Genomic DNA, 25,057 nt, shown 5'->3' on the forward strand with positions numbered 1-25,057 from the left:
AGAAGAACCCATCAATAACTTTTTTTCTGTGTAGAGCTTTTAAAACTGAATCTATACTCCCCCTACAGGCTGCTCTGAAGAAGTACCAGATGGAGCACAAGAGTAAAGGAGAGAGTCTGGAGAAGTGTCAGGATGAACTGAAGAAGCTACGCAGGAAGAGCCAGGGCAGCAAGAACACCTCTAAGTACGGAGACAAGGAGATGCAGGTGAGTGACTGGGGGAGGAGGAGGGAGACTGTGGGGGAGGCAGGGGGAGTGAACGGGGAGAAGGACCTCAGGTTTGTATTGCTACTGTGAATGAACAGACAGACTGGGTCCCTAGTCAGCCTAGAGATGATGCAGTGCCAGCTGGTGGGTCAAAAGGTCACCTTAGGGGAAGGTGGTGAGGACACTGCTACTGACTCTGAGCCAGAGAAATATCATACTATTGGCCACAGCCCAGCAGGTGTCAGAGATGGGTAGCCGATCAAATCCAAAAGGGGATTTAGGCTGAACAAGTATCTTATGGACCCTTTCACTGAAGCAGAGCACTTTGTCCATGACTAAAATGTAAAATTTGTAGTGTATTTGAGGTTTAAAAGGCTTCTGAAGTTTGTAATTTCCATTTTGAAATGTCAGACTTGATTTCCCCTTACAGAAAATGTATCAACTTCTACAAAGATAACCATTTATTATAATCCACATAATAATTCACATTTCCTGTTGCTGGAGGATTATTTTCCTGCTGTAGCAAACTGGCCCAATTTTAGATCCTACATCTGTGGCTCTGTGACTGTGACTTGTGCTGATGACTGGAGGGATCACATCGACATCGTCATTGCATTTTGGTGCACTAGAAGTACATTAATAATCATAGATAAATATCCATGTCTGCCTTGCAGCATTGCGTTGCAGAGGCAGTTGCAGTGTATCCTTTGTTCTGTGGATATAACCAACATGTACATCAAACTGTATGTGTAGACTTGACATAAATGGTAGCAAAAGGTAAATGTTGAACTTTTTTTGAACACATATCCAGTAAAGATGTTGGATTACATAATGAAAAGGTTTGACTGCAGAATTTATTATGCATCATTGATGCAATGACGCTGTTGATCTAATCGAGGCGTAAAAGAGGTACCCTCTATTGGGCCCGGGGTCTGTGGGACTCAGACCGCCCAGAGCCAAGCTCACTGAGAAGAGAGAGTGGGTGGAGAGAGAGACATAGAGAGAGAGAAAGCAGGAGAGAAAGCAAGTGAGATGGGGCTGCAGGGGAAGAGGCAGACTGATTTGAATGTATTGGGAATGTCACTGGTCTGCTGCTGACCCAGGAAATAAGAAATAGCTAATGTTACATAACATATCAATTGGGTGTTAGAGAAGCAGTGGTACATCAATTATTCACCCTGGTTTAACACCATGGTCTTCTCTCATTCCTATTTTTAATCAATAGATGTTTTCTAATCGTATTGCATTGGGTGTGTGCCTGCATTAGAGGTAGGTTAGTATATAATTTATATTGCACAGTCTTCTCTGATTCCAATTTATTTATTCAAAATGCAACTGGCGACTGAAAATCCAAGTTGAATGATTTATTTTGTGAATCCATTGGTTTGACTTCAGTGTTTAGAAAAGATGAGCATTGTAAATTTATTCTGTAGCTAAGGGCAGTGGGTTTCCCTTTGTTGAGACAGACACTGTAGATGAGTAATATCCTTCTGTCTGTCTCTCTCTCTCTATTCAATTTCAATTTATGGGCTTTGTTGGCATGGGAAACTTATGTTTACATTGCCAAAGCAAGGGAAATAGATAATAAACAAAGGTGAAATTAGCAGTGAACATTACACACACAAAGTTTAAAAAGAATAAAGCTATTTCAAATGTCATTATGTCTATATATAGTGTTGTAATGATGTACAAATAATGAAAGTACAAAAGGTAAAATAAATTAACATAAACCTAGGTACGTACGTACTTATAATGGTGTTTGTTCTTCGCTGATTGCTCTTTTCTTGTGGCAACAGGTAACAAATCTTGCTGCTGTGATGCCTGTCAGGGAAATTCTAAAGGAAGAGAGAGAATGTAGATTCTTCCAACAACAACTTTATTATAAGATTTGCAAAAATTAAGCAATCAACATCACCAAGAATGGTTCAGAGTTGAAAGCTTAACAAACATAGCCAGGTCTCTGCTTTTCTAGAGAAAATACAACCCCTTTCTGTATACGTTGGCAGTCAGCAGATAATAAGGTAATACGTTGTCTGTGCAGACTTTAAGATTGCATGAGGTTGATAGCCCGAGGGCTCAACCGTCTAACTGCATTCACAACATCAAACCCTATATTGTACTCCTTTCTGCAAGGTTCCATACATGTGACTTTCTGTAGATAGTAAACCCACAGGATTTCACATGCTGCGGTTGCACCCAAACGTCTCTTAGCTGTATGTTACCCTCACCCAGTCTTATGACTAAGTCACACCAAGACAAGTTTGTATCAGGTTAGAAAAAACACTAACATATAACGAGACTATTCTTTAAGCAGTAAAAGCAGTAAGACTGTCAAGTCTTTTAGAATAGTAAGCAACAGACCATTGCTTCCCACCATGGTCCAGAGTGAGGACAGATGACATGAAACCATTTTTCTCGCAAACAAACAGATGAAATGGGAAGATGGGAAGAGGTTAGAAATTGTTTCAATTTGTCAAGTGCCTGCAGTCCTTCAGGTGTGACTTCTTCTGAGTGACTTCAGCATAATCAGGTAGCCAGGCTCTGCAATAGCCTGCCATTCCTGTGAGTGTCATCATGTGCTGTTTTGTAACTGGCTGTGATGTCGAGAGAATTTCAGCCACACACTCCAAACCCAACTTCCAACCATTAGTTGTAATGTCATGTCCCAGATATTTAACTGTTTGGGAAACAAGTTGTAACTTTTTCTTTGAAACTTTGTGGCCATTTTCAGCAAGAAACACTAACAGAGCTCTGGTGTTAACTTCACAAGCTTGATGGGTTTCAGAACACAGTAACCGGTCATCGACATACTGTATTAACATGCTCCTATCGGGGGAGTATGAAATCCTCTACATTTTGCGCCAAAGCAGCAGAAAATACTGCCGGAGATTCAGAGTAACCTTGGGTCCAAGTCCAACGCTTGTTTAAGAATGTAAACGCGAACCATAACAGTGATTCTGGTGCGACAGGAATGCTAAAAAAAGACATTAGCCAAATCAACAACTGAAAACCATTTAGCCGATGCTGGCACAGCATATAGTATTGTAATGGGGTTTGGCACAACAGGAGCACATGCATAAACTGCACCGTTAACAGGTCTGAGATCTTGAACAAAAAATCCAATCAACTGAGGCTTTTCAGACAGGAAGAATGGGGGTATTACAGGGAGAGTCTGTATGAAGCATAAAGGAAAATGAAGCATGAACAGGGGTAATCCCATAGATAGCTTCCGGATTTAGGGGATACTAAATTCTGCTTGGTCGGTGTATGCCCTTAGGTGTGACAGTAAGAGATTCAACCCCCCTCATCTGCCCAATGTCATATTTATCTTTAGCCCATAGAGAGTCCGAGAGACCAATCAACTAGGGTGACTCATTCTTCACGGAAATCATCTGTTTAGTTGGTTTAGTGTTATCAAGGCCATGTACATCTTATTGATAACATGGAACACACAAAGTATGTATGCTAGGGGAGAATTTAGACTCATCTGTTCAAAGTTCTTAATCAGTGACGGACCTCAACCAAATACCAGTATTCTCCCAAGCAACATCATCTGTTTTAGCTATCGATACATGTGGCACCTTGTCACTAAATACATACAACAAAGCCTGTTCTTTAGTCAATTTAATACTTAAAACGCAAAATTGGGGCCCACTATACAGTTGAGGTCAGACATTTACATACACCTTAGCCAAATACATTTAAACTAAATTTTTCACAATTCCTGACATTTAATCCTAGTAAATATTCCCTGTTTTAGGTCAATTTGGATCACCACTTTATTTTAAGAATGTGAAATGTCAGAATAACGGTAGAGAGGGATTTATTTCAGCTTTTATTTTTTTCATCACATTCCCAGTGAGTCAGAAATTTACATACACTCAATTAGTATTTGGTAGCATTGCCTTTAAATTGTTTAACTTGGGTCAAATATTTTGGGTAGCCTTCCACATGCTTCCCACAATAAGTTGGATGAATTTTGGCCCATTCCTCCTGACAGCTGGTGTAACTGAGTCAGGTTTGTAGGCCTCCATGATCGCACACGCTTTTTCCGTTCTGCCGACACATTTTATATTGGATTGAAGGCAGGGCTTTGTGATGGCCACACCAATACCTTGACTTTGTTGTCCTTAAGCCATTTGCCACAACTTTGGAAGTATGCTTGGGGTCATTGTCCATTTGGAAGACCCATTTGCAACCACTCTTTAACTTCCTGACTGATGTCTTGAGATGTTGCTTCAATATATCCACATAATTTTCCTGCCTCATGATACCGTCTATATTGTGAAGTGATTCAGTCCTCCTGCAGCAAAGCACCCCCACAACATGATGCTGGCACCCCCAAGCTTTACGGTTGGGATGGTGTTCTTCAGCTTGCAAGCATCCCCCTCTTTTCTCCAAACATAACGATGGTCATTATGGACAAACAGTTCTATTCTTGTTTTATCAGACCAGAGAACATTTCTCCAAAAAGTACGATCTTTGTCCCCAAAGATTGCAAACCGGTCTGGCTTTTTTATGGCGGTTTTGGAGCAGTGGCTTTTTCCTTGCTTAGCGGCCTTTCAGGTTATGTCGATATAGGACTCGTTTTACTGTGGATATAGATACTTTTGTACCTTTTTCCTCCAGCATCTTCACGGGGTCCTTTGCTGTTGTTCTGGGATTGATTTGCACTTTTTGCACCAAAGTACGTTCATCTCTAGGAGACAGAACGCGTCTCCTTCACGAGCGGTATGACGGCTGCGTGGTCCCATGGTGTTTATACTTGTGTACTATTGTTTGTACAGATGAATGTGGTGCCTTCAGGCGTATGGAAATTGCTCCCAAGGATGAACCAGACTTGTGGATTTCTAAAAATGTCTTTTGATTTTCCAATGATGTCAAGCAAAGAAGCACTGAGTTTGAAGGTAGGCCTTGAAATACATCCAGGGGTACAACTCCAATTGACTCAAATGATGTCAATTAGCCTAGCTTCTAAAGCCATGACATCATTTTCTGGAATTTTCCAAGCTGTTTAACGGCACAGTCAACTCAGGGTATGTAAACTTCTGACCCACTGGAATGGTGAAACAGTGAATTATAAGTGAAATAATCTGTCTGTAAACAATTGTTGGAAAAATGACTTGTGTCATGCACAAGGTAGATGTCCTAACCGACTTGCCAAAACTATAGTTTGTTAACAATACATTTTTGGAGTGGTTAAAAAACAAGTTTTAATGACTCCAACCTAAGTGTATGTACTTTGATCCCTGTCAGCCAATTGTGTTCATAATCTAAATCTCTTGTCACTGGTGAGAAATGTCCGGTGCAATGTAAGTCTGTGACATAAAATTACCTTTCTGTTTCCAACAACTGCAAGCAGTTAAGAATTTAGTCAGTTGGGTCATAATGACCCATCAATATCCTGTACGTCCCATGCATAGTACCAATCACACGATGAGACCGTTTCGGACAACATCATGAGACGACATGTCTCCTGAGGGTATACAACAGTGAGGCCTTTTCCTTTACAAAGAATATGAATTCCCAATTTACAGAGATCTCTTCCTGCCAAATTTACAAAACAACATGCAGAACAAAATTAATTGTTGGTTTATGCATGTGTTGTCAACGACTCTTTCATAGTCACTCCCAAGGCTCCTACAGTGGTGACTCATTCATTTGACATGGGAGGTTTGGACATAGATTTAGAATTTATGACAGACATTGCAGTGCGAGTATCTACTAGAAATTCAATTGACTCACCATTGACTTTGCTGCGTGGTAGGGGTGGACATCGATGGTGGACTATGTTCCCAGAGTCCATCAACACCAGAGTCGGGTGGTGCATGGAACAGATTTACACTGCTCATGGGCCACCTCCAAGGGGTCTGCTGGTAGAGCTGCGGTGCGGGAGACGGCTGAGTGAGCTGCTGTCGGACAACCAGGGCTGGTGCAGTGGATACAGGGTTATAATAGGGGGGTGGAATGTCATTATCATCAACAACATCCCTGTTTCTCCTTCTTTTCTTACCATCCCTGTTTCTTCTTCTTACTTTATTTCACCCTTATTCCTTTAACTTTCCTCTCTGACTGCCTTTTGGCTTCCCTCTCCCACTTTCTAAACTTACCCCAATCTATTAGAAATGCCTTACCTTTCTTGGTTTCCTCAAACTTCTCCAATTTCTTTCTACATTCTGCTAATAAAACTTCACTCAATGTGCCTTTTTAAGGGAACATCTGCTACTTTGTGCCAGAGAGGTACCTGTTCCAGATTATCCCTGCCCCATTTTCTCGCAATGACCTTCCCCTGGTCCAGTCAGTGGATCAGGCAAGAAAGGTTTGCCCTTGCTGCGCTTGGCTCCCATTGTGAAACTCCACCACACACACACACACACACACACACACACACACACACACACACACACACACACACACACACACACACACACACACACACACAAACACAAACACAAACAACAGTGTTTAATTAGAAAGGAATGTCTTCCTTCCTTATTCGGCCCCCTTGAACTTTGCGACCTTTTGCCACATTTCAGGCTTCAAACATAAAGATATAAAACTGTATTTTTTTGTGAAGAATCAACAACAAGTGGGACACAATCATGAAGTGGAACGACATTTATTGGATATTTCAAACTTTTTTAACAAATCAAAAACTGAAAAATTGGGCGTGCAAAATTATTCAGCCCCCTTAAGTTAATACTTTGTAACGCCACCTTTTGCTGCGATTACAGCTGTAAGTCGCTTGGGGTATGTCTCTATCAGTTTTGCACATCGAGAGACTGAAATTTTTTTCCATTCCTCCTTGCAAAACAGCTCGAGCTCAGTGAGGTTGGATGGAGAACGCCGTGTCTCCCGCTTGCTTGCTTAGTAACGACTACCTAGTGGCTTCCCTGTTTCATCTATTGCTGTTCACTGGACCCTATGATCACTTGGCTACAGAGCTGATGCCTGCTGGACTGTTCATTAATCACGGTACTCCATTTTGTTTATTTTTGTTTACCTGCCGGCCCAAGCCTCGAACTCAGGCCCTATGTCAAATCAAATCAAATGTATTTATATAGCCCTTCGTACATCAGCTGATATCTCAAAGTGCTGTACAGAAACCCAGCCTAAAACCCCAAACAGCAAGCAATGCAGGTGTAGAAGCACGGTGGCTAGGAAAAACTCCCTAGAAAGGCCAAAACCTAGGAAGAAACCTAGAGAGGAACCAGGCTATGTGGGGTGGCCAGTCCTCTTCTGGCTGTGCCGGGTGGAGATTATAACAAAACATGGTCAAGATGTTCAAATGTTCATAAATGATCAGCATGGTCGAATAATAATAAGGCAGAACAGTTGAAACTGGAGCAGCAGCACAGCCAGGTGGACTGGGGACAGCAAGGAGTCATCATGTCAGGTAGTCCTGGGGCATGGTCCTAGGGCTCAGGTCCTCCGAGAGAGAGAATGAGAGAAGGAGAGAATTAGAGAACGCACACTTAGATTCACACAGGACACCGAATAGGACAGGAGAAGTACTCCAGATATAACTAACTGACCCTAGCCCCCCGACACATAAACTACTGCAGCATAAATACTGGAGGCTGAGACAGGAGGGGTCAGGAGACACTGTGGCCCACTCCGAGGACACCCCCGGACATGTAACACCCCTATGTGTAGCTAACTTACCCTCTCTGCCCATTCATTACCATTTTACCTGTTGTTGTCGTCTTAGCTGATTAGCTGTTGTTGTCTTACCCGTTGATGTCTTAGTCAGCTCTCCCAATCAACACCTGTGATTGCTTTATGCCCCACTTTATGTCTCTCTCTAATATCAATATGCCTTGTATACTGTTGTTTAGGATAGTTATCATTGTTTTAGTCCCACTCAACATGCCTCTGATACCTCCTTTGTCCCACCTCCCACACATGCGGTGACCTCACCCAGCATAACTACTCCAGAGATGCAACCTCTCTTATCGTCACTCAATGCCTAGGTTCACCTCCACTCCACCGCACCCTACCGTACCCCTGTCTGTACATTATTCCCTGAATCTATCCTACCACGCCCAGAAATCTGCTCCTTTTATTCTGTCCCCAACGCACTAGACGACCAGTTTTGATAGCCTTTAGCCATACCCTCATCCTACTCCTCCTCTGTTCCTCGGGTGATGTGGAGCTTAACCCAGGCCCTGGATGTCCCCAGGCACTCTCATTTATTGACCTCTGTAACCGTAAAAGCCTTGGTTTCATGCATGTCAACATCAGAAGCCTCCTCCCTAAGTTTGTTTTATTCACCGTGTCCTGACGTTGTAGTAGTTCATGTGACGACTGTTGCTCATCGAATGATAACAAGTTTGCGATGTGATTACAATGTGATTTTCTGTTTTTTTTTCTCATTTTGTCTGTCATAGTTGAAGATGAAAATTACAGGCCTCTCTCATCTTTTTAAATGGGAGAACTTGCACAATTGGTGTCTGACTAAATACTTTTTTGCCCCACTTTATAACAAGAGACTATTCTTTAAGCAGTAAAACATGGGATAGTGTGACTAATGTCATTTTCCACGACATGGCACCCTGTGTGTTACGGTTTTCTTCTGGTGAAAGAGAGGAGGACCAAAATGCAGAGTGGTTATCTTTAATGAAAGATGAAAAATGAACAATATACAAAAACAAGAACCGTGAAAAACCAAAACAGCCCTATCTGGTGCAACAAACACAGAGACAGGAACAATCACCCACGAAATACTCAAAGAATATGGCTGCCTAAATATTGTTCCCAATCAGAGACAACGATAAACACCTGCCTCTGATTGAGAACCACTCTAGGCAACCATAGACTTACCTAGACTACTCTACTAAACACAACCCCATTAATCTACAAAACCCCTAGACATGACAAACACATAATCACCCATGTCACACCCTGGCCTGACCAAAATAATAAAGAAAACACAAAATGCTAAGGCCAGGGCGTGACACTGTGGTATTTCACCCAATTGATATAGGAGTTGATCAAAATTTGATTTGTTTTCAAATTCTTTGTGGTCTGTGTAATCTGAGGGAAATATGTGTCTCTAATACAGTCTAAAAAGAAAAGGTTCCTGGAGTATCCTTTAGGGGTTCTTCAAACTGAAACTGTGGGGGAACACCTGTAAGTTCTTTGAATAACCGTTTAAAAGGGTTCTTCAAAGAACCCCTTTTAATGGATCCTTCAAATAACCTTTTGAAGAACCTTTTGGGGTACGTTTTTTAACTACCCCTCCTCCCCTTATTATTATTATTATTATTATTATTATTATTAATAATAATACCCATAACAATAACACAATATTTTAGTTATCAGTGTTTATTATGATTTTATTGGCAAAGCAGAATAAAAAAATCTAAATATGAGGTAAACTCCCAGCAGAGCCCCAAGTCCAATGGGTATATCCTTCTGGCGTGATGTTAATGTGTTGATGTTCTCAGAATCCATAGCCAGAATGATTTTGCAGTGCATGGTGATCAAACAGGTTTCCTGTTATATTCATCAAAGGTGTAGGGAGGGTTAAGTCTGTGAATCCAACAAATAGTAATTATACAGATGATGCACATGACAGAACCTTGGTATTTGTGGTGAATGTGAATGAAAAAAAACTGTTTTGATAATGTTTTTCATACACATACCTTGTGATCTGCATAACATACCAATACCAATTAACATACCTTTGAATGCCTCCTCGTCTGTATACCTGCAGACACAGACACAAAAGTGAGCAGTTCAGTCATCAGCACACAATTCAGCTAGTCTTCAACATACTCTCATAGCCTATATATTCTTACCTCTTTGTTGATTGACATCCATTGAAATGTGTCAATTTTCTGTTTTAGAAATATTGGCACAAATATGAAAATAGTATCACCATAAAACAATATCAATTTAGATCATACAAGGGTCAAACCTTACCTTAAATTGAGGAGATCTTTACATTTTTCAGTGCCTACTCCTGCTGTCCTTTCAAATCAAAAATGTTTCAGTCGGGCTGTTAGGTTCCTGCAAGAACCCCGACCAACTAAGGAGGTTCCTTGATGAACCCTACCTTCTATGGGGTTCTTGGAAGAACCTATTGGGGGGCATTTTCAGTGCCAAGAACCATATGGTTATTTGAAGAACTTTAGGATCTTAGAAAAACTATTGTTGAACCACACATTTTTTGAATGTATGGTCATACATTTGGCGGGAGGTTAGGAAGTGCATCTCAGTTTCCACCTCATTTTGTGGGTGGTGTGCACATAGCCTGTCTCTGCCTTCGGCAGACTTTCTCTATAGCAAGGCTATGCTCACTGAGTCTGTACATAGTCAAAGATTTCCATTCACAGTGGTCAGGTATTCTGCCACTGTGTACTCACTGTTTAGGGCCAAATAGCATTCTAGTTCGCTCTGCTTTTTTGTAAAACCTTTCCAATGTGTCAAGTAATTATCTTTGTGTTTGCTCATGATTTGGTTGGGTCTAATTGTGTTGCTGCCCTGGGGCTCTATGGGGTCTGTTTATGTTTGTGAAGAAAGCCCCAGGACCTGCTTGCTTAGGGGGCTCTTCTCTGGGTTAATTTCTCTGTAGGTGATGGCTTTTTATGGAAGGTTTAGTCTCTCTCTGTCTCTATGTCTCTTTCTCTCTGTCTCTCTCTCTCTACCTCTCTTCTTCTTTTGCTCTCTCTTGCTGCCTTAGGCTCTGGTAACTGTGAGTAGGAACGATCACAGAATGTCTCAGTTTCTAAATAGTAGAAACAAACCACATCAGCCCATGTTTCATCCCTACAGCCTCTGGGGGATTTACAATGTGTGCAGAGTGGTAAAGCCAATCAAACAGCTCATCAGCAAGTTATAATAACAACTCCGTGAGAGTGAAACTGCACATGGTGCTGCCGTGTGAAAACAAGAGAGATAGAATTGACTTATGCCACACGAACACAAGTACGCACGCACGCACGCACGCACACCTACACACACACACACACACACACACACACACACACACACACACACACACACACACACACACACACACACACACACACACACACACACACACACAGTTCAGGTCCCTCTGCATTGGAACCGTTAGCTTGATGGCGTCAGAGCTGATGGGGTGGTAGTGCGTCAGAGAGAAACACAGGCAGTGTGTGTGTTGACTACTGAGGGCCCCAGTCCCTCAGGCTGATGTGGGGAGAATGAAAGATATGCTATGGTGCCACTGCTGACTCAGTCTCTGTAGAGACAGACAGAGCAGAATGTTAGAGAGAGAAAGATCGAGAGAGGGCGGGAGGGAAAATGAGAGAGTGAGAGGAGGGGGGGTCTGGGTTTGTTCTGTTCTGCTGCATTTCTGTTATTTTCTTCAATTATTCAAACCAGTCTCTCCCTTCCTCTTTCCCCCAACTATCTATTTCTCTCTCCTGCTCTCACCCTCTCTACACTCCTCTTTCTCTCTCTCATTCCCACTTTTATTTCTCCATCCCTCCCTGTTCCACTGTGTGATCTCTTTTCTGAATGACCCATTTCTTGTTGTCATGTTAATAAGTCAGTTGGATGTAAATTCTTAAAGGGTTTTGTAGGGAGGAACTCCACAACATCAGAGGAAGCTGTGCTCTGACAGTCTGACAAAAGATCAAGCTTAGTCCTCGGCTTGACATAAATAAAAGATGATTCTAGGAATCAAGTTCCATTTGAGTCAATATTAAACTAATCTCTTTGTACTGCAGGTATCAAGGAACCGACTGGTTAATAATCTAGTTTTAAAAGTTTACCTTCATGGAATCTGACATTTCCGTTGACATACATTTCAGTATGGAGCCATTTGTATTTCGTAATCCATTTAGCTGAGGTTTGACATTTCCTTTTCAGATCTCTCTTCTCTCTCTCCATTGTTAGACTAAAGCATGTGTCAAGGGGCATAATATAAAATATATTGTTTTATACTCTCTATTCCAAATCCTTCCAAATCCTTCATTCCCCAGACATGTGACTCGTGATCGAGTTGTGTTATCATATTCCATATGACCCTTTGTTCTTAGCCCTCTGAAACCCCTCGAGTTCAGCCCCCTTTCTCTTCCTGTTGAATATGCTTCCTGTCAACACAAACCAGGAGTCCCATGCTCCCCCACCACCACCGTTAAGGCTTCTGGGTCGACTACAGTTAGGTTCAGGGACAAAGCCAGAACGTATAGGAACCTTCAATGTTTTTCTCCTCGTTTTGTTAAGGACAAGAGGTAGGACACAAGGTATTAAGGAAATACAATTGAGAGTCACCACCAGGCTGTGTGTGTATGTGGGACATGGCCTGTTTGATTGACAGCTGAGAAGGACCTCTCACGCACTATCAGATTTGACTGTACAGAGAGAGAGATCACAACATGGAGACCCCCACCAAATGCTAAATGTATTAATAGTACTTTAATTATTCAGATACAATTATATTACATGACATTTAAGCCGTACTTGGCAGATAAAAGATAAAATACTGCTATCATAAACTGAACAGCAAGTAGAGAACATGTACTTTAATGTACTGTCGGACTATATCAAGCATCTAATGTATGGCCTGTACTATTTCGGATATTTTTTTTGTATTGTTTATATAAGCTGTATTGGGGGTATGTAGTTGGTGACATAATAATGTGCAGGTGCTCAACATGCAATAGGCTGTAGCCTCTTGATGCTGGTGAGAGAAAAAAATATGTCTTTACCTGATTTGTTTGATATTTAACAATTAACACTTAACAAATAATATAAGAAATTACAAAGTCTCTCTCAGTATGATTTTCCACAACATGCTACAGGTATTCGCACGGTATTTTCTCGGCAGAAATAGTTTGCCTGATAACAATATCGGACGAAAATGCTGTGATAGTAGTAACATGTCATGTCTATCATGTCTGTTGGTTGGATGTTGCAGAGCTTGTCAATAATAGTAATATAAATAATAATATAGTATAATACATTATAGCATAAATAAAGTAGTAAATAGTGTATATACACCTATATACCTTTGGACAGTATTCAGACCCCTTGACTTTTTCCACATTTTGTTACATTACAGCCTTATTCTAAAATGGATTAAATACATTTCCTTCATCAGCAATCTACACACAATAACCCCAAATGACAATCTGAAAACATGTTTTCAGTAAAAAAAAATGTATATACCTTATTTACATACATGTAAGTATTCAGACCCTTTGCTATGAGACTCGAAATTGAGCTCAGGTGCGTCCTGTTTCCACTGATCATCCTTGAGATGTTTCTACTTGATTGGCGTCCACCTGTGGTAATTAAATGTATTGGACATGATTTGGAAAGGCATAGACCTGTCTATATAGGGTGACCAGGCCGTGCCTCAGGTGGTTGATGTCCTCAATTATCTTTTTGGCCTTCCTACAGCACCCGATGTCACAGGAAGGCCAAAAACATCATCAAGGATATCAACCACCCGAGCCATGGCCTGCTCACCCCGGTATCATCCAGAAGACGAGGTCAGTACAGGTGCATCAAAGATGGGACCGAGAGACTGAAAAACAGCTTCTATCTCAAGGACATCAGACTGTTAAAACTTCTTAGGGCTGAGATCCCATTAACAGGAACGATATGAGAACAGCCAGTGAAAGTGCAGGGCGCCAAATTCAAAACAACAGAAATCTCATAATTACAATTCCTCAAACATACAAGTATTTTATATCATTTTAAAGGTAATCTTGTTGTTAATCCCACCACAGTGTCCGATTTCAAATAGACTTTACAGCGAAAGCACCACAAACGATTGTTAGTTCAGCGCCATATCACAGAAAAACACAGCCATTTTTCTAGCCAAACAGTGGAGTTACAAAAATCAGAAATAGAGATAGAATTAATCACTAACCTTTGATGATCTTCATCAGATGACACTCATAGGACTTCATGTTACACAATATGTTTTGTTCGATAAAGTTCATATTTATACTCATTATAAATGTTGATGAAAATACAAGTGTTATACATGGAAATATAGATAAAGCTCTCCTTAATGCAACCGCTGTGTCAGATTTCAAAAAGCTTTACGGAAAAAGCAAACCATGCAATAGTCTGAGTACGGCGCTCAGAGACCAACAAGCCAAAAAGATATCCGTCATATTGTGCAGTCACCAGAAGTCAGAAATTACATTATAAATATTCACTTACCTTTGATGATCTTCATCAGAATGCCCTCCCAGGAATCCCAGTTCCACAATAAATGTTTGATTTGTTCGATAATGTCCATCATTTATGTCCAAATAGCTACTTTTGTTAGCGTTTTTGGTAAACAAATCAAAACCCATGAAGCGCGTTCACTAGTTGCAGACAAAATGTCAAAAAGTTCTGTTACAGTCCGTAGAAACATGTCAAACGATGTATAGAATCAATCTTTAGGATGTTTTTAACATAAAACTTCAATAATGTTCCAACTGGAGAATTCCTTTGTCTTCAGAAAAGCAAAGGAACGGGAGCTACCTCTCATGTGAATGCGTGTGACCAACTCATGGCTGCTGGCAGACCTCTGACTCATTCCCTTCTCATTCAGCCCCCCTTCACAATAGAAGCCTCAAACAAGTTTCTAGAGACGGTTGACATCTAGTGGAAGCCTTAGGAAGTGCAAGATTACCAATATCCCACTGTATCTTCAATAGGGGCTGAGTTGAAAATCGACCAACCTCAGATTTCCATTTCGGGTGGATTTTTTCTCAGGTTTTTGCCTGCCATATGCGTTCTGTTATACTCACAGATATCATTCAAATGGTTTTAGAAACTTCAGAGTGTTTTATATCCAAATATACTAATAATATGCATATATTAGCAACTGGGACTGAGGAGCAGGAAGTTTACTCTGGGCACCTCTGGGCACCTTATTCATCCAAGCTACTCAATACTGCCCCCAGCCATAAGAAGTTAAATAGCCATCACTAGCCAGCTACCACCCAGTTACTCAACCCTGACGCTTAGAGGCTGCTGCCCTATAGACATGGAATCACTGGTCACTTTAATAATGGAACACTAGTCACTTTAATAATGTTTACATACTGCTTTACTCATCTCATATGTACGGTATACACTGTATAATATTCTACTTTATTTTAGTCAGTACCACTCCGACATTGCTCGTCCTAATATTTCTGTATTTCTTAATTCCATTATTTCACTTTTAGATTTGTCTATTGTTGTGAATTGTTAGATATTACTGCACTGTTGGAGCTAGGAACACAAGCATTTCACTACACCTGCAATAACATCTGATAAAAATGTGTGTGACCAATAAAGTTAGATTTGATTTAAAAATTTGATTTGAAATTTGATTTGATTTTGACAGTGCATGTGAGAGCAAAAACCAAGCTATGAGGTCAAAGGAGTCCGTAGAGCTCCGAGACAGGATTGCCTCGAGGCACAGATCTGGGGAAGGGTACCAAAACATTTATGCAGCACTGATGGTCCCCGAGAACACAGTGGCCTCCATCATACAGCCAAACTGACCAATCAGGGGGAGAAAGTCACTCTGACAGAGCTCCAGAGTTCCTCTTTGGAGATGGGAGAACCTTAGAAGGAAAACAATCTCTGCAGCATTCCACCAATTAGGCCTTTATGGTAGAGTGGTCAGACGGAATCCACTCCTCAGTTAAAGGCACATGACAGCTTGCTTGGAGTTTGCCAAAAGACACCTAAAAGACTCTCAGACCATAAGAAACAAGATTCTCTGGTCTGATGAAACCAAGATTGAACTCTTTGGCCTGAATGCCAAGCGTCACGTCTGGAGGAAAACTGGCACCATCCCTATGGTGAAGCATGTTGGTGGCAGCATCATGCTGTGGGGATGTTTTTCAGCAGCAAGGATTGGGAGACTAGTCAGGATCAAGGGAAAGATGAACGGAGCAGTGAGATCCTTGATGAAAACCTGCTCCAGAGCACTCAGGACCTCAGACTGGGGAGAAGGTTCACCTTTCAACATGACAACGACCCAAAGCACACTCCCAACAAGACAATGTAGGAGTGGCTTTGGGACAAGTCTCTGAATGTACTTGAGTGGCTCAGGCAGAGCCCAGACTTGAACCCGATCAAACATCTCTGGAGATCTGAAAATAGCTGTGCAGCGACGCTCTCTATCCAACCTGACAGAGCTTGGGTGGATCTGCAGAGAATATTGGCAGAAACTCCCCAAAAACAGGTGTGCCAAGCTTACGTAGTGTCCTACCCAAGGAGACTAGAGGCTGTAATCACTGCCAAAGGTGCTTCAACAAAGTACTGAGTAAAGGGTCTGAATACTTATGTAAATGTAATATTTCAGTTAAATTTGCTAACATTTCTAAAAACCTGTTTTTGTTTTGTCATTCTGGGGTATTTTGTGTAGATTGGTGAGGGGGGAAAAGTTCAGCAATTTTAGAATAAGGCTTTAACGTAAGAAAATGTGGAAAAAGTCAAGGGGTCTAAATACTTTCTGAATGCACTGTATACCTATTTTTTTCTACCTCCCCTACCTCCTCTCCCCATCCCCTACTATCTCAGTAGTTTACGTTCGATAATCCCCATACACATCCAACACACTCTGTTATCTCTATCTATTCTCAACCTCAACTTCTATCTCTCTATCTCAATCTCTCTATCTAGCTCTCTGTGTCCCCATTTCTCTCACTTTATCTTTCTCTCTCTTTATCTCTCTCTCTTTCTCTCTCTCTCTCTCTCTTTATCTCTGTCTCTCTCTCTCTCTCCCTCTCTCTCTCTCTCTCTCTGCTGTCTGAAGCACCCTAAGCCTTTAGCACCACACCGCGATAATAATAATCTGTGTGCTTTAGCATTCTATCGTGTTATCATTCTCCTCTCTCTCCGTGATACATATAGCAACCCCCACATCCACCCCCCCATCTTCTCCTGCAGTTTTTCATCTCTGTTTATTTTTTTTGTATTCCACCTCTTTTTGTGTCCATGTCATTTGTCCTGGGATACCTGTGCTAAAGTCTATTTAAGTCCCCAGTCACAGCAGGGTTGCCATATATGGAGGCATCAGAAAATGCCTGATCCTTCCCTGTCGAATTTCTGTTCTTTTTCACAGCGTGTGTGGGTACCAGGTACTTCTCTTTGATAGATGTGGGTGTGATATCTGTGGTGTCACTGACTCAGTAGCTCCACCCTGTGGCTGATGCACAGATGTGTTTCCCAGATGGTGTTTTCATCGACGACACAGCGTACATACTGTACACTGTACATCACACATCAGAAACGTGTGACAGGTGAGAGAGAGAGAGATGCTTGTTGCAACAGGAGAGAACAGATTTTTTTCAATGCATGTTATAGTAAAGAACATAGGCAGTTCGTGAGTTTGGGAAGCTTGCAATTTAGCCTACCATTTCTAGCGATCTGCGTGACAGTTATGATGATTTTTTTTGTTTCTCAAAATCACAATTTTTCCTTTAATTAATTAGGCAAGTCAGTGAAGAACAAATTCTTACTTACAATGACGGCCTACCCCGGCCAAACCCTAATGACGTTGGGCCAATTGTGTGCCACCCCATGGGACTCCCAATCACGACCGGTTGTGATACAGCCTGGAATCGAACCAGGGTCTGTAGTGACGCCTCTAGCACTGAGATGCCGTGCCTTAGACCACTGTGCCACGCGGGAGCCCAAATTATCACGTGGTTAATCATAAAAATTGAATTCAACTAAGGCGAGAGCACCAGCCTCTGCCATATGGACACATTGATACACTGTGGTCCAATGGCAGATAAAGAAATGAGCACATAGAACTCAGAGAGGTAGCTGTAGGTCTATAACTTCCATTGTCAACTAAGTAAAATACATAGGCCTAAACCCGACAAATAAAAACAGTAGAAAATATAAAATCAAATCAAATCAAATGTATTTATATAGCCCTTCGTACATCAGCTGATATCTCAAAGTGCTGTACAGAAACCCAGCCTAAAACCCCAAACAGCAAGCAATGCAGGTGTAGAAGCACGGTGGCTAGGAAAACTCCCTAGAAAGGCCAAAACCTAGGAAGAAACCTAGAGAGGAACCAGGCTATGTGGGGTGGCCAGTCCTCTTCTGTCTGTGCCGGGTGGAGATTATAACAGAACATGGCCAGGATGTTCAAATGTTCATAAATGACCAGCATGGTCGAATAATAATAAGGCAGAACAGTTGAAACTGCAAGAATTGTCGGGAGCCAGCTGAGTTCATTCTGGAGAACTGAGTGCATGCATTCGGGAGCGAGACAGGCCATGGCTTCGCCACACACCCCTTCCTATCTTCTTGTTGCAACATTTGAAATTATACTCAAGACACATTATCTTAACACATATATTTTAGAAGCTTTTCACTGACAGCCACAACTCAATCAGCTAGACCTATTGCCACGAACACTACCCAAATTGTGGGCTTCCCAAATAGGCGTAGGCCTACACACTTGTGATTTGAAACAACTGTATGTTTTTAAGAGGCTAATGATCTTCTGTGGCTAAGTCATGCTCTCTGGTGAAGTATTTTGAATGTTTTTATTTAGATGGGTAATTATATAATTTGGACAAAGCATGGATTTACTTTAGGGGAAGCCAGCAATCTAACAGAGCACTGTACACCCACCAACTTTCCTTTCCAATTCGCGAGAGGCTGAAACCAGAGATCTGTATACAGTATAATGACGAGATGCTCACATCTCTACCCTAACAATGGGTGTCATTGACCCACATGCGGGAATGCAGGCGACAAACTTAAGTCTGCATATTATGCCCATAGAAACGCATTGGACTTATTCTAGACAGAATTTGGCGAGAGTGAGCTCACTGCATCTCAGTGCTAGTGGTCTCCCTATAGACACCGTGGTTTGAATCCAGGCTGTATCACAACCGGTCGTGATTGAGAGTCCCATAGGGCGGTTTGGCCCAGCGTTGTCCGGGTTTGCCATCATTGTAAATAAGAATTTGTTCTTAGCTGACTTGTCTAGTTAAATAAAGGTTAAATAAATAAATAAAATACAATGACAGCCTTCCAAAAGGCAAAAGGCCTCCTGCGGGGACGGGGGTTGGGATTAAAAATGTAATAGAAATAGAGGACAAAACACACATGACGACAAGAGATACACCACAACACTACATAAAGAGAGACCTAAGACAACAACACAGCATGGTAGCAGCACAATATGGTAGCAGCACAAAACCTGGTGCAAACATTATTGGACACAGACAACAGCACAAGGGCAAGAAGGTAGAGACAACAATATATCACGCAAAGCAGCCACAACTGTCAGTAAGTGTCCATGATTGAGTCTTTGAATGAAGAGATGGAGATGACTCCAGTTTGAGTGTTTTTGCAGCCCGTTCCAGTCACTAGCTGCAGCGAACTGAAAAGAGGAGCGACCCAGGGATGTATGTGCTTTGGAGACCTTTAACAGAATGTGACTGGCAGAACGGGTGTTGTATGTGGAGGATGAGGGCTGCAGTAGGTATCTCAGATACGGGGGTGTGAGGCCTAAGGAGAGAGAGGGTATACAATATTTGCTAATAGCCCAAACTGTTCCAAGGCGGGAGCCAAATTCATAGCAAAAATATCACAATTGCATTCAATTCCTTTCCCCCAGCCATTCTGTGCTATTTTTTGTCAAAGTCCCTTTTAATGAGTCTTGTGTAACTTGTAAACGTTGTAGAGGGGAGGGGAAGGCACATATATGTTACTGAGAGTCTTAACTTTCATTTGGGGGTCATAATAGCTAATGGCCCAAACCGTTCACATGCTAGAGCCAAATTCAAAGGAAGAAAACAAATTCAACATGCCACACTGGCTTTAGAAACCGCTGCAGAATAAAAACAGCCTGCCCGCCTGTTCCGAGGCATCTGCATGGTCCTAAAGCACATCAGCGCATGTTTTTTTCAACCATCAAAAAAAGGTGGGCCAAAGGCCTTTGGGGATGCAGCCTCTGAAACCCACCCCTAACGGCGCAGATGAAAAGAACCCCATTTTAATTGAAAATAATATCATCCCCTTTGTCGTTCCATCAACCTGCTGCACTGAAAGCTAATTAAACTCCTAAAGTGTTTTTCCTTTCTCTGTAATCAGTCTACATACACACAGATGAGAGAGAATAAAGGAACGGCTGGGCGTCTGTGTGTTTGTCACCTCTTCTTAATCATCTCTGAGTCATTAGGCTCGTTACCGAAAGCGGAGGCCACAGTCACACTGTGTAGTCATGTCATCGCTGATGGTTCAACTATGGTGAGAAGGGAGGGAGGCATCCTATTGTGTAACAATGTGGGAGGGATGGATCCTATTGTGTAACAATGTGGGAGGGATGGATCCTATTGTGTAACAATGTGGGAGGGAGGCATCCTATTGTGTAACAATGTGGGAGGGATGGATCCTATTGTGTAACAATGTGGGAAGAATGGATCCTATTGTGTAACAATGTGGGAGGGATGGATCCTATTGTGTAACAATGTGGGAAGAATGGATCCTATTGTGTAACAATGTGGGAGGGATGGATCCTATTGTGTAACAATGTGGGAAGAATGGATCCTATTGTGTAACAATGTGAGAGGGAGGAATAATATTGTGTAACATTCTCAGAGAAGAAACACTTTGAAGTGGATAGTATCTTCATGCAGGTATCATACAGCATCTCTGACAGTGCATCATTCTGAGGGGCGGAGGGAGACGGGGAGGGACAGAGAGATGAAAGGGAAACAGAAAGCTCCAGGGTAGCAGTGTGGGGAGTGGTAAATGGGAAGCTGTGAATTTTCAGTAAACACCTGCTCACATTGCCTTAATGAGTTCTGTAATGGGGCTGACATTTCTATCTGCGACCCCTGTGTATGTGTGCGTGTTTGTGTGTATATGATGCGCGTGCGTTTATGTGTGGCCGTGTTTGTGTCTCCCTGATGTGAACTTAGAGGATCAAGCCCCACAAGTGTTTTTGTGGAAGATTTTAGTCAAGTATTCAACAAGGTTTTTGTTGTTATGCCTTTGTCTGGTTGTTGATGACTACTGTGTGGATAACAACGTTTTCAGGACGGGTCTAATTGTACCTCTATGGTAACAAAGGATGAACTCAATTTGTTCTTGTCTTAGGCTGGGCTCTGTGTCATTAACATCATTAGCGACTAATGCTACATTATAAACTAAGTGATTCGAGCCTTGAATGCTGATTGACTGAAAGTCGTGGTATTTCAGATCATATACCACCGGTATGACAAAACATTTATTTTTACCTCTCCAATTACGTTGGTAACCAGTTTATAATAGCAATAAGGCACCTCTAGGGTTTGTGAAATATTGCCAATTTACCAGGGCTATGGGGTGTATCCAGGCACGCCACATTGCGTCATGGGTAAGAACAGCCCTTTTCCGTGTTATATAGGCCATATACCACACTCCCTCAGGCCTTATTGCTTTAATGACTAATGACTTTAATGTATTGGCCATTTTGTTCTAATCAGGCAGGGAATTAGTGCTCCATTGTGTACCACTAGGGAATTAGTGCTCCATTGTGTACAACTGGGGAGTTAGTGCTCCATTGTGTACCACTAGGGAATTAGTTCTCCGTTGTGTACCACTAGGGAATTAGTGCTCCATTGTGTACCACTAGGGAATTAGTGCTCCATTGTGTACCACTGGGGAATTAGTGCTCCATTGTGTATCACTAATGAATTAGTGTTCCATTGTGTACCACTGGGGAATTAGTGATCCATTGTGTACCACTATGGAATTAGTGCTCCATTGTGTAACACTGGGGAGTTAGTGCTCCATTGTGTACCACTCGGGAATTAGTTCTCCGTTGTGTACCACTGGGGAATTAGTGCTCCATTGTGTACCACTAGGGAATTAGTGCTCCATTGTGTACCACTGGGGAATTAGTGCTCCATTGTGTACCACTGGGGAATTAGTTCTCCATTGTGTACCACATGGGGAATTAGTGCTCCATTGTGTACCACTAGGGAATTAGTGCTCCATTGTGTACCACTGGGGAATTAGTGCTCCATTGTGTACCACTGGGGAATTAGTGCTCCATTGTGTACCACTGGGGAATTAGTTCTCCATTGTGTACCACTAGGGAATTAGTGCTCCATTGTGTACCACTGGGGAATTAGTGCTCCATTGTGTACCACTGGGGAATTAGTGCTCCATTGTGTACCACTCGGGAATTAGTTCTCCGTTGTGTACCACTGGGGAATTAGTGCTCCATTGTGTACCACTAGGGAATTAGTGCTCCATTGTGTACCACTGGGGAATTAGTGCTCCATTGTGTACCACTGGGGAATTAGTTCTCCATTGTGTACCACATGGGGAATTAGTGCTCCATTGTGTACCACTAGGGAATTAGTGCTCCATTGTGTACCACTGGGGAATTAGTGCTCCATTGTGTACCACTGGGGAATTAGTGCTCCATTGTGTACCACTGGGGAATTAGTTCTCCATTGTGTACCACATGGGGAATTAGTGCTCCATTGTGTACCACTAGGGAATTAGTGCTCCATTGTGTACCACTGGGGAATTAGTGCTCCATTGTGTACCACTGGGGAATTAGTGCTCCATTGTGTACCACTAGGGAATTAGTGCTCCATTGTGTACCACTGGGGAATTAGTGCTCCATTGTGTACCACTAGTGAATTAGTGCTCCATTGTGTACCACTGGGGAATTAGTGCTCCATTGTGTACCACTGGGGAATTAGTGCTCCATTGTGTACCACTAGGGAATTAGTGCTCCATTGTGTACCACTGGGGAATTAGTGCTCCATTGTGTACCACTGGGGAATTAGTTCTCCATTGTGTACCACATGGGGAATTAGTGCTCCATTGTGTACCACTCGGGAATTAGTTTTCCGTTGTGTACCACTGGGGAATTAGTGCTCCATTGTGTACCACTAGGGAATTAGTGCTCCATTGTGTACCACTGGGGAATTAGTGCTCCATTGTGTACCACTGGTGAATTAGTGCTCCATTGTGTACCACTGGGGAATTAGTGCTCCATTGTGTACCACTAGGGAATTAGTGCTCCATTGTGTACCACTGGGGAATTAGTGCTCCATTGTGTACCACTGGGGAATTAGTGCTCCATTGTGTACCACTGGGGAATTAGTGCTCCATTGTGTACCACTAGGGAATTAGTGCTCCATTGTGTACCACTGGGGAATTAGTGCTCCATTGTGTACCACTAGAGAATTAGTGCTCCATTGTGTACCACTGGGGAATTAGTGCTCCATTGTGTACCACTGGGGAATTAGTACTCCATTGTGTACCCCTGGGGAATTAGTTCTCCGTTGTGTACCACTAGGGAATTAGTTCTCCGTTGTGTACCACTAGGGAATTAGTGCTCCATTGTGTACCACTAGGGAATTAGTGCTCCATTGTGTACCACTGGGGAATTAGTGCTCCATTGTGTATCACTAATGAATTAGTGTTCCATTGTGTACCACTGGGGAATTAGTGATCCATTGTGTACCACTATGGAATTAGTGCTCCATTGTGTAACACTGGGGAGTTAGTGCTCCATTGTGTACCACTCGGGAATTAGTTCTCCGTTGTGTACCACTGGGGAATTAGTGCTCCATTGTGTACCACTAGGGAATTAGTGCTCCATTGTGTACCACTGGGGAATTAGTGCTCCATTGTGTACCACTGGGGAATTAGTTCTCCATTGTGTACCACATGGGGAATTAGTGCTCCATTGTGTACCACTAGGGAATTAGTGCTCCATTGTGTACCACTGGGGAATTAGTGCTCCATTGTGTACCACTGGGGAATTAGTGCTCCATTGTGTACCACTGGGGAATTAGTTCTCCATTGTGTACCACATGGGGAATTAGTGCTCCATTGTGTACCACTAGGGAATTAGTGCTCCATTGTGTACCACTGGGGAATTAGTGCTCCATTGTGTACCACTGGGGAATTAGTGCTCCATTGTGTACCACTAGGGAATTAGTGCTCCATTGTGTACCACTGGGGAATTAGTGCTCCATTGTGTACCACTAGTGAATTAGTGCTCCATTGTGTACCACTGGGGAATTAGTGCTCCATTGTGTACCACTGGGGAATTAGTGCTCCATTGTGTACCACTAGGGAATTAGTGCTCCATTGTGTACCACTGGGGAATTAGTGCTCCATTGTGTACCACTGGGGAATTAGTTCTCCATTGTGTACCACATGGGGAATTAGTGCTCCATTGTGTACCACTCGGGAATTAGTTTTCCGTTGTGTACCACTGGGGAATTAGTGCTCCATTGTGTACCACTAGGGAATTAGTGCTCCATTGTGTACCACTGGGGAATTAGTGCTCCATTGTGTACCACTGGTGAATTAGTGCTCCATTGTGTACCACTGGGGAATTAGTGCTCCATTGTGTACCACTAGGGAATTAGTGCTCCATTGTGTACCACTGGGGAATTAGTGATCCATTGTGTACCACTGGGGAATTAGTGCTCCATTGTGTACCACTGGGGAATTAGTGCTCCATTGTGTACCACTAGGGAATTAGTGCTCCATTGTGTACCACTGGGGAATTAGTGCTCCATTGTGTACCACTAGAGAATTAGTGCTCCATTGTGTACCACTGGGGAATTAGTGCTCCATTGTGTACCACTGGGGAATTAGTACTCCATTGTGTACCCCTGGGGAATTAGTGCTCCATTGTGTACAACTGGGGAATTAGTGCTCCTTTGTGTACCACTTTGGAATTAGTGCTTCATTGTGTACCACTGGGGAGTTAGTGCTCCATTGTGTACCACTCGGGAATTAGTTCTCCGTTGTGTACCACTGGGGAATTAGTGCTCCATTGTGTACCACTGGGGAATTAGTGCTCCATTGTGTACCACTAGGGAATTAGTGCTCCATTGTGTACCACTGGGGAATTAGTG

At 42.4% G+C, this 25,057-nt stretch overlaps 1 protein-coding gene across 5 annotated transcripts in view; it reads left to right on the forward strand.

Annotated features, from left to right (window-relative positions):
* baiap2b (BAR/IMD domain containing adaptor protein 2b) overlaps positions 1–25,057 on the forward strand; it is a 158,717-nt gene that overhangs the window by 95,760 nt on the left and 37,900 nt on the right. For all 5 annotated transcript variants that reach the window (XM_090217318.1, XM_036960473.2, XM_090217317.1 and 2 more), the window contains one exon: positions 69–206. In XM_090217318.1, coding sequence (XP_090073444.1) covers positions 69–206 — 138 coding nt within the window. The remainder of the gene's footprint in view (positions 1–68; positions 207–25,057) is intronic.

The sequence above is a fragment of the Oncorhynchus mykiss genome, chromosome 23 (genome assembly GCF_057628025.1).
Source record: "Oncorhynchus mykiss isolate SJ-2025 chromosome 23, ASM5762802v1, whole genome shotgun sequence".
In the NCBI taxonomy this organism is placed as follows: Eukaryota; Metazoa; Chordata; class Actinopteri; order Salmoniformes; family Salmonidae; genus Oncorhynchus; species Oncorhynchus mykiss.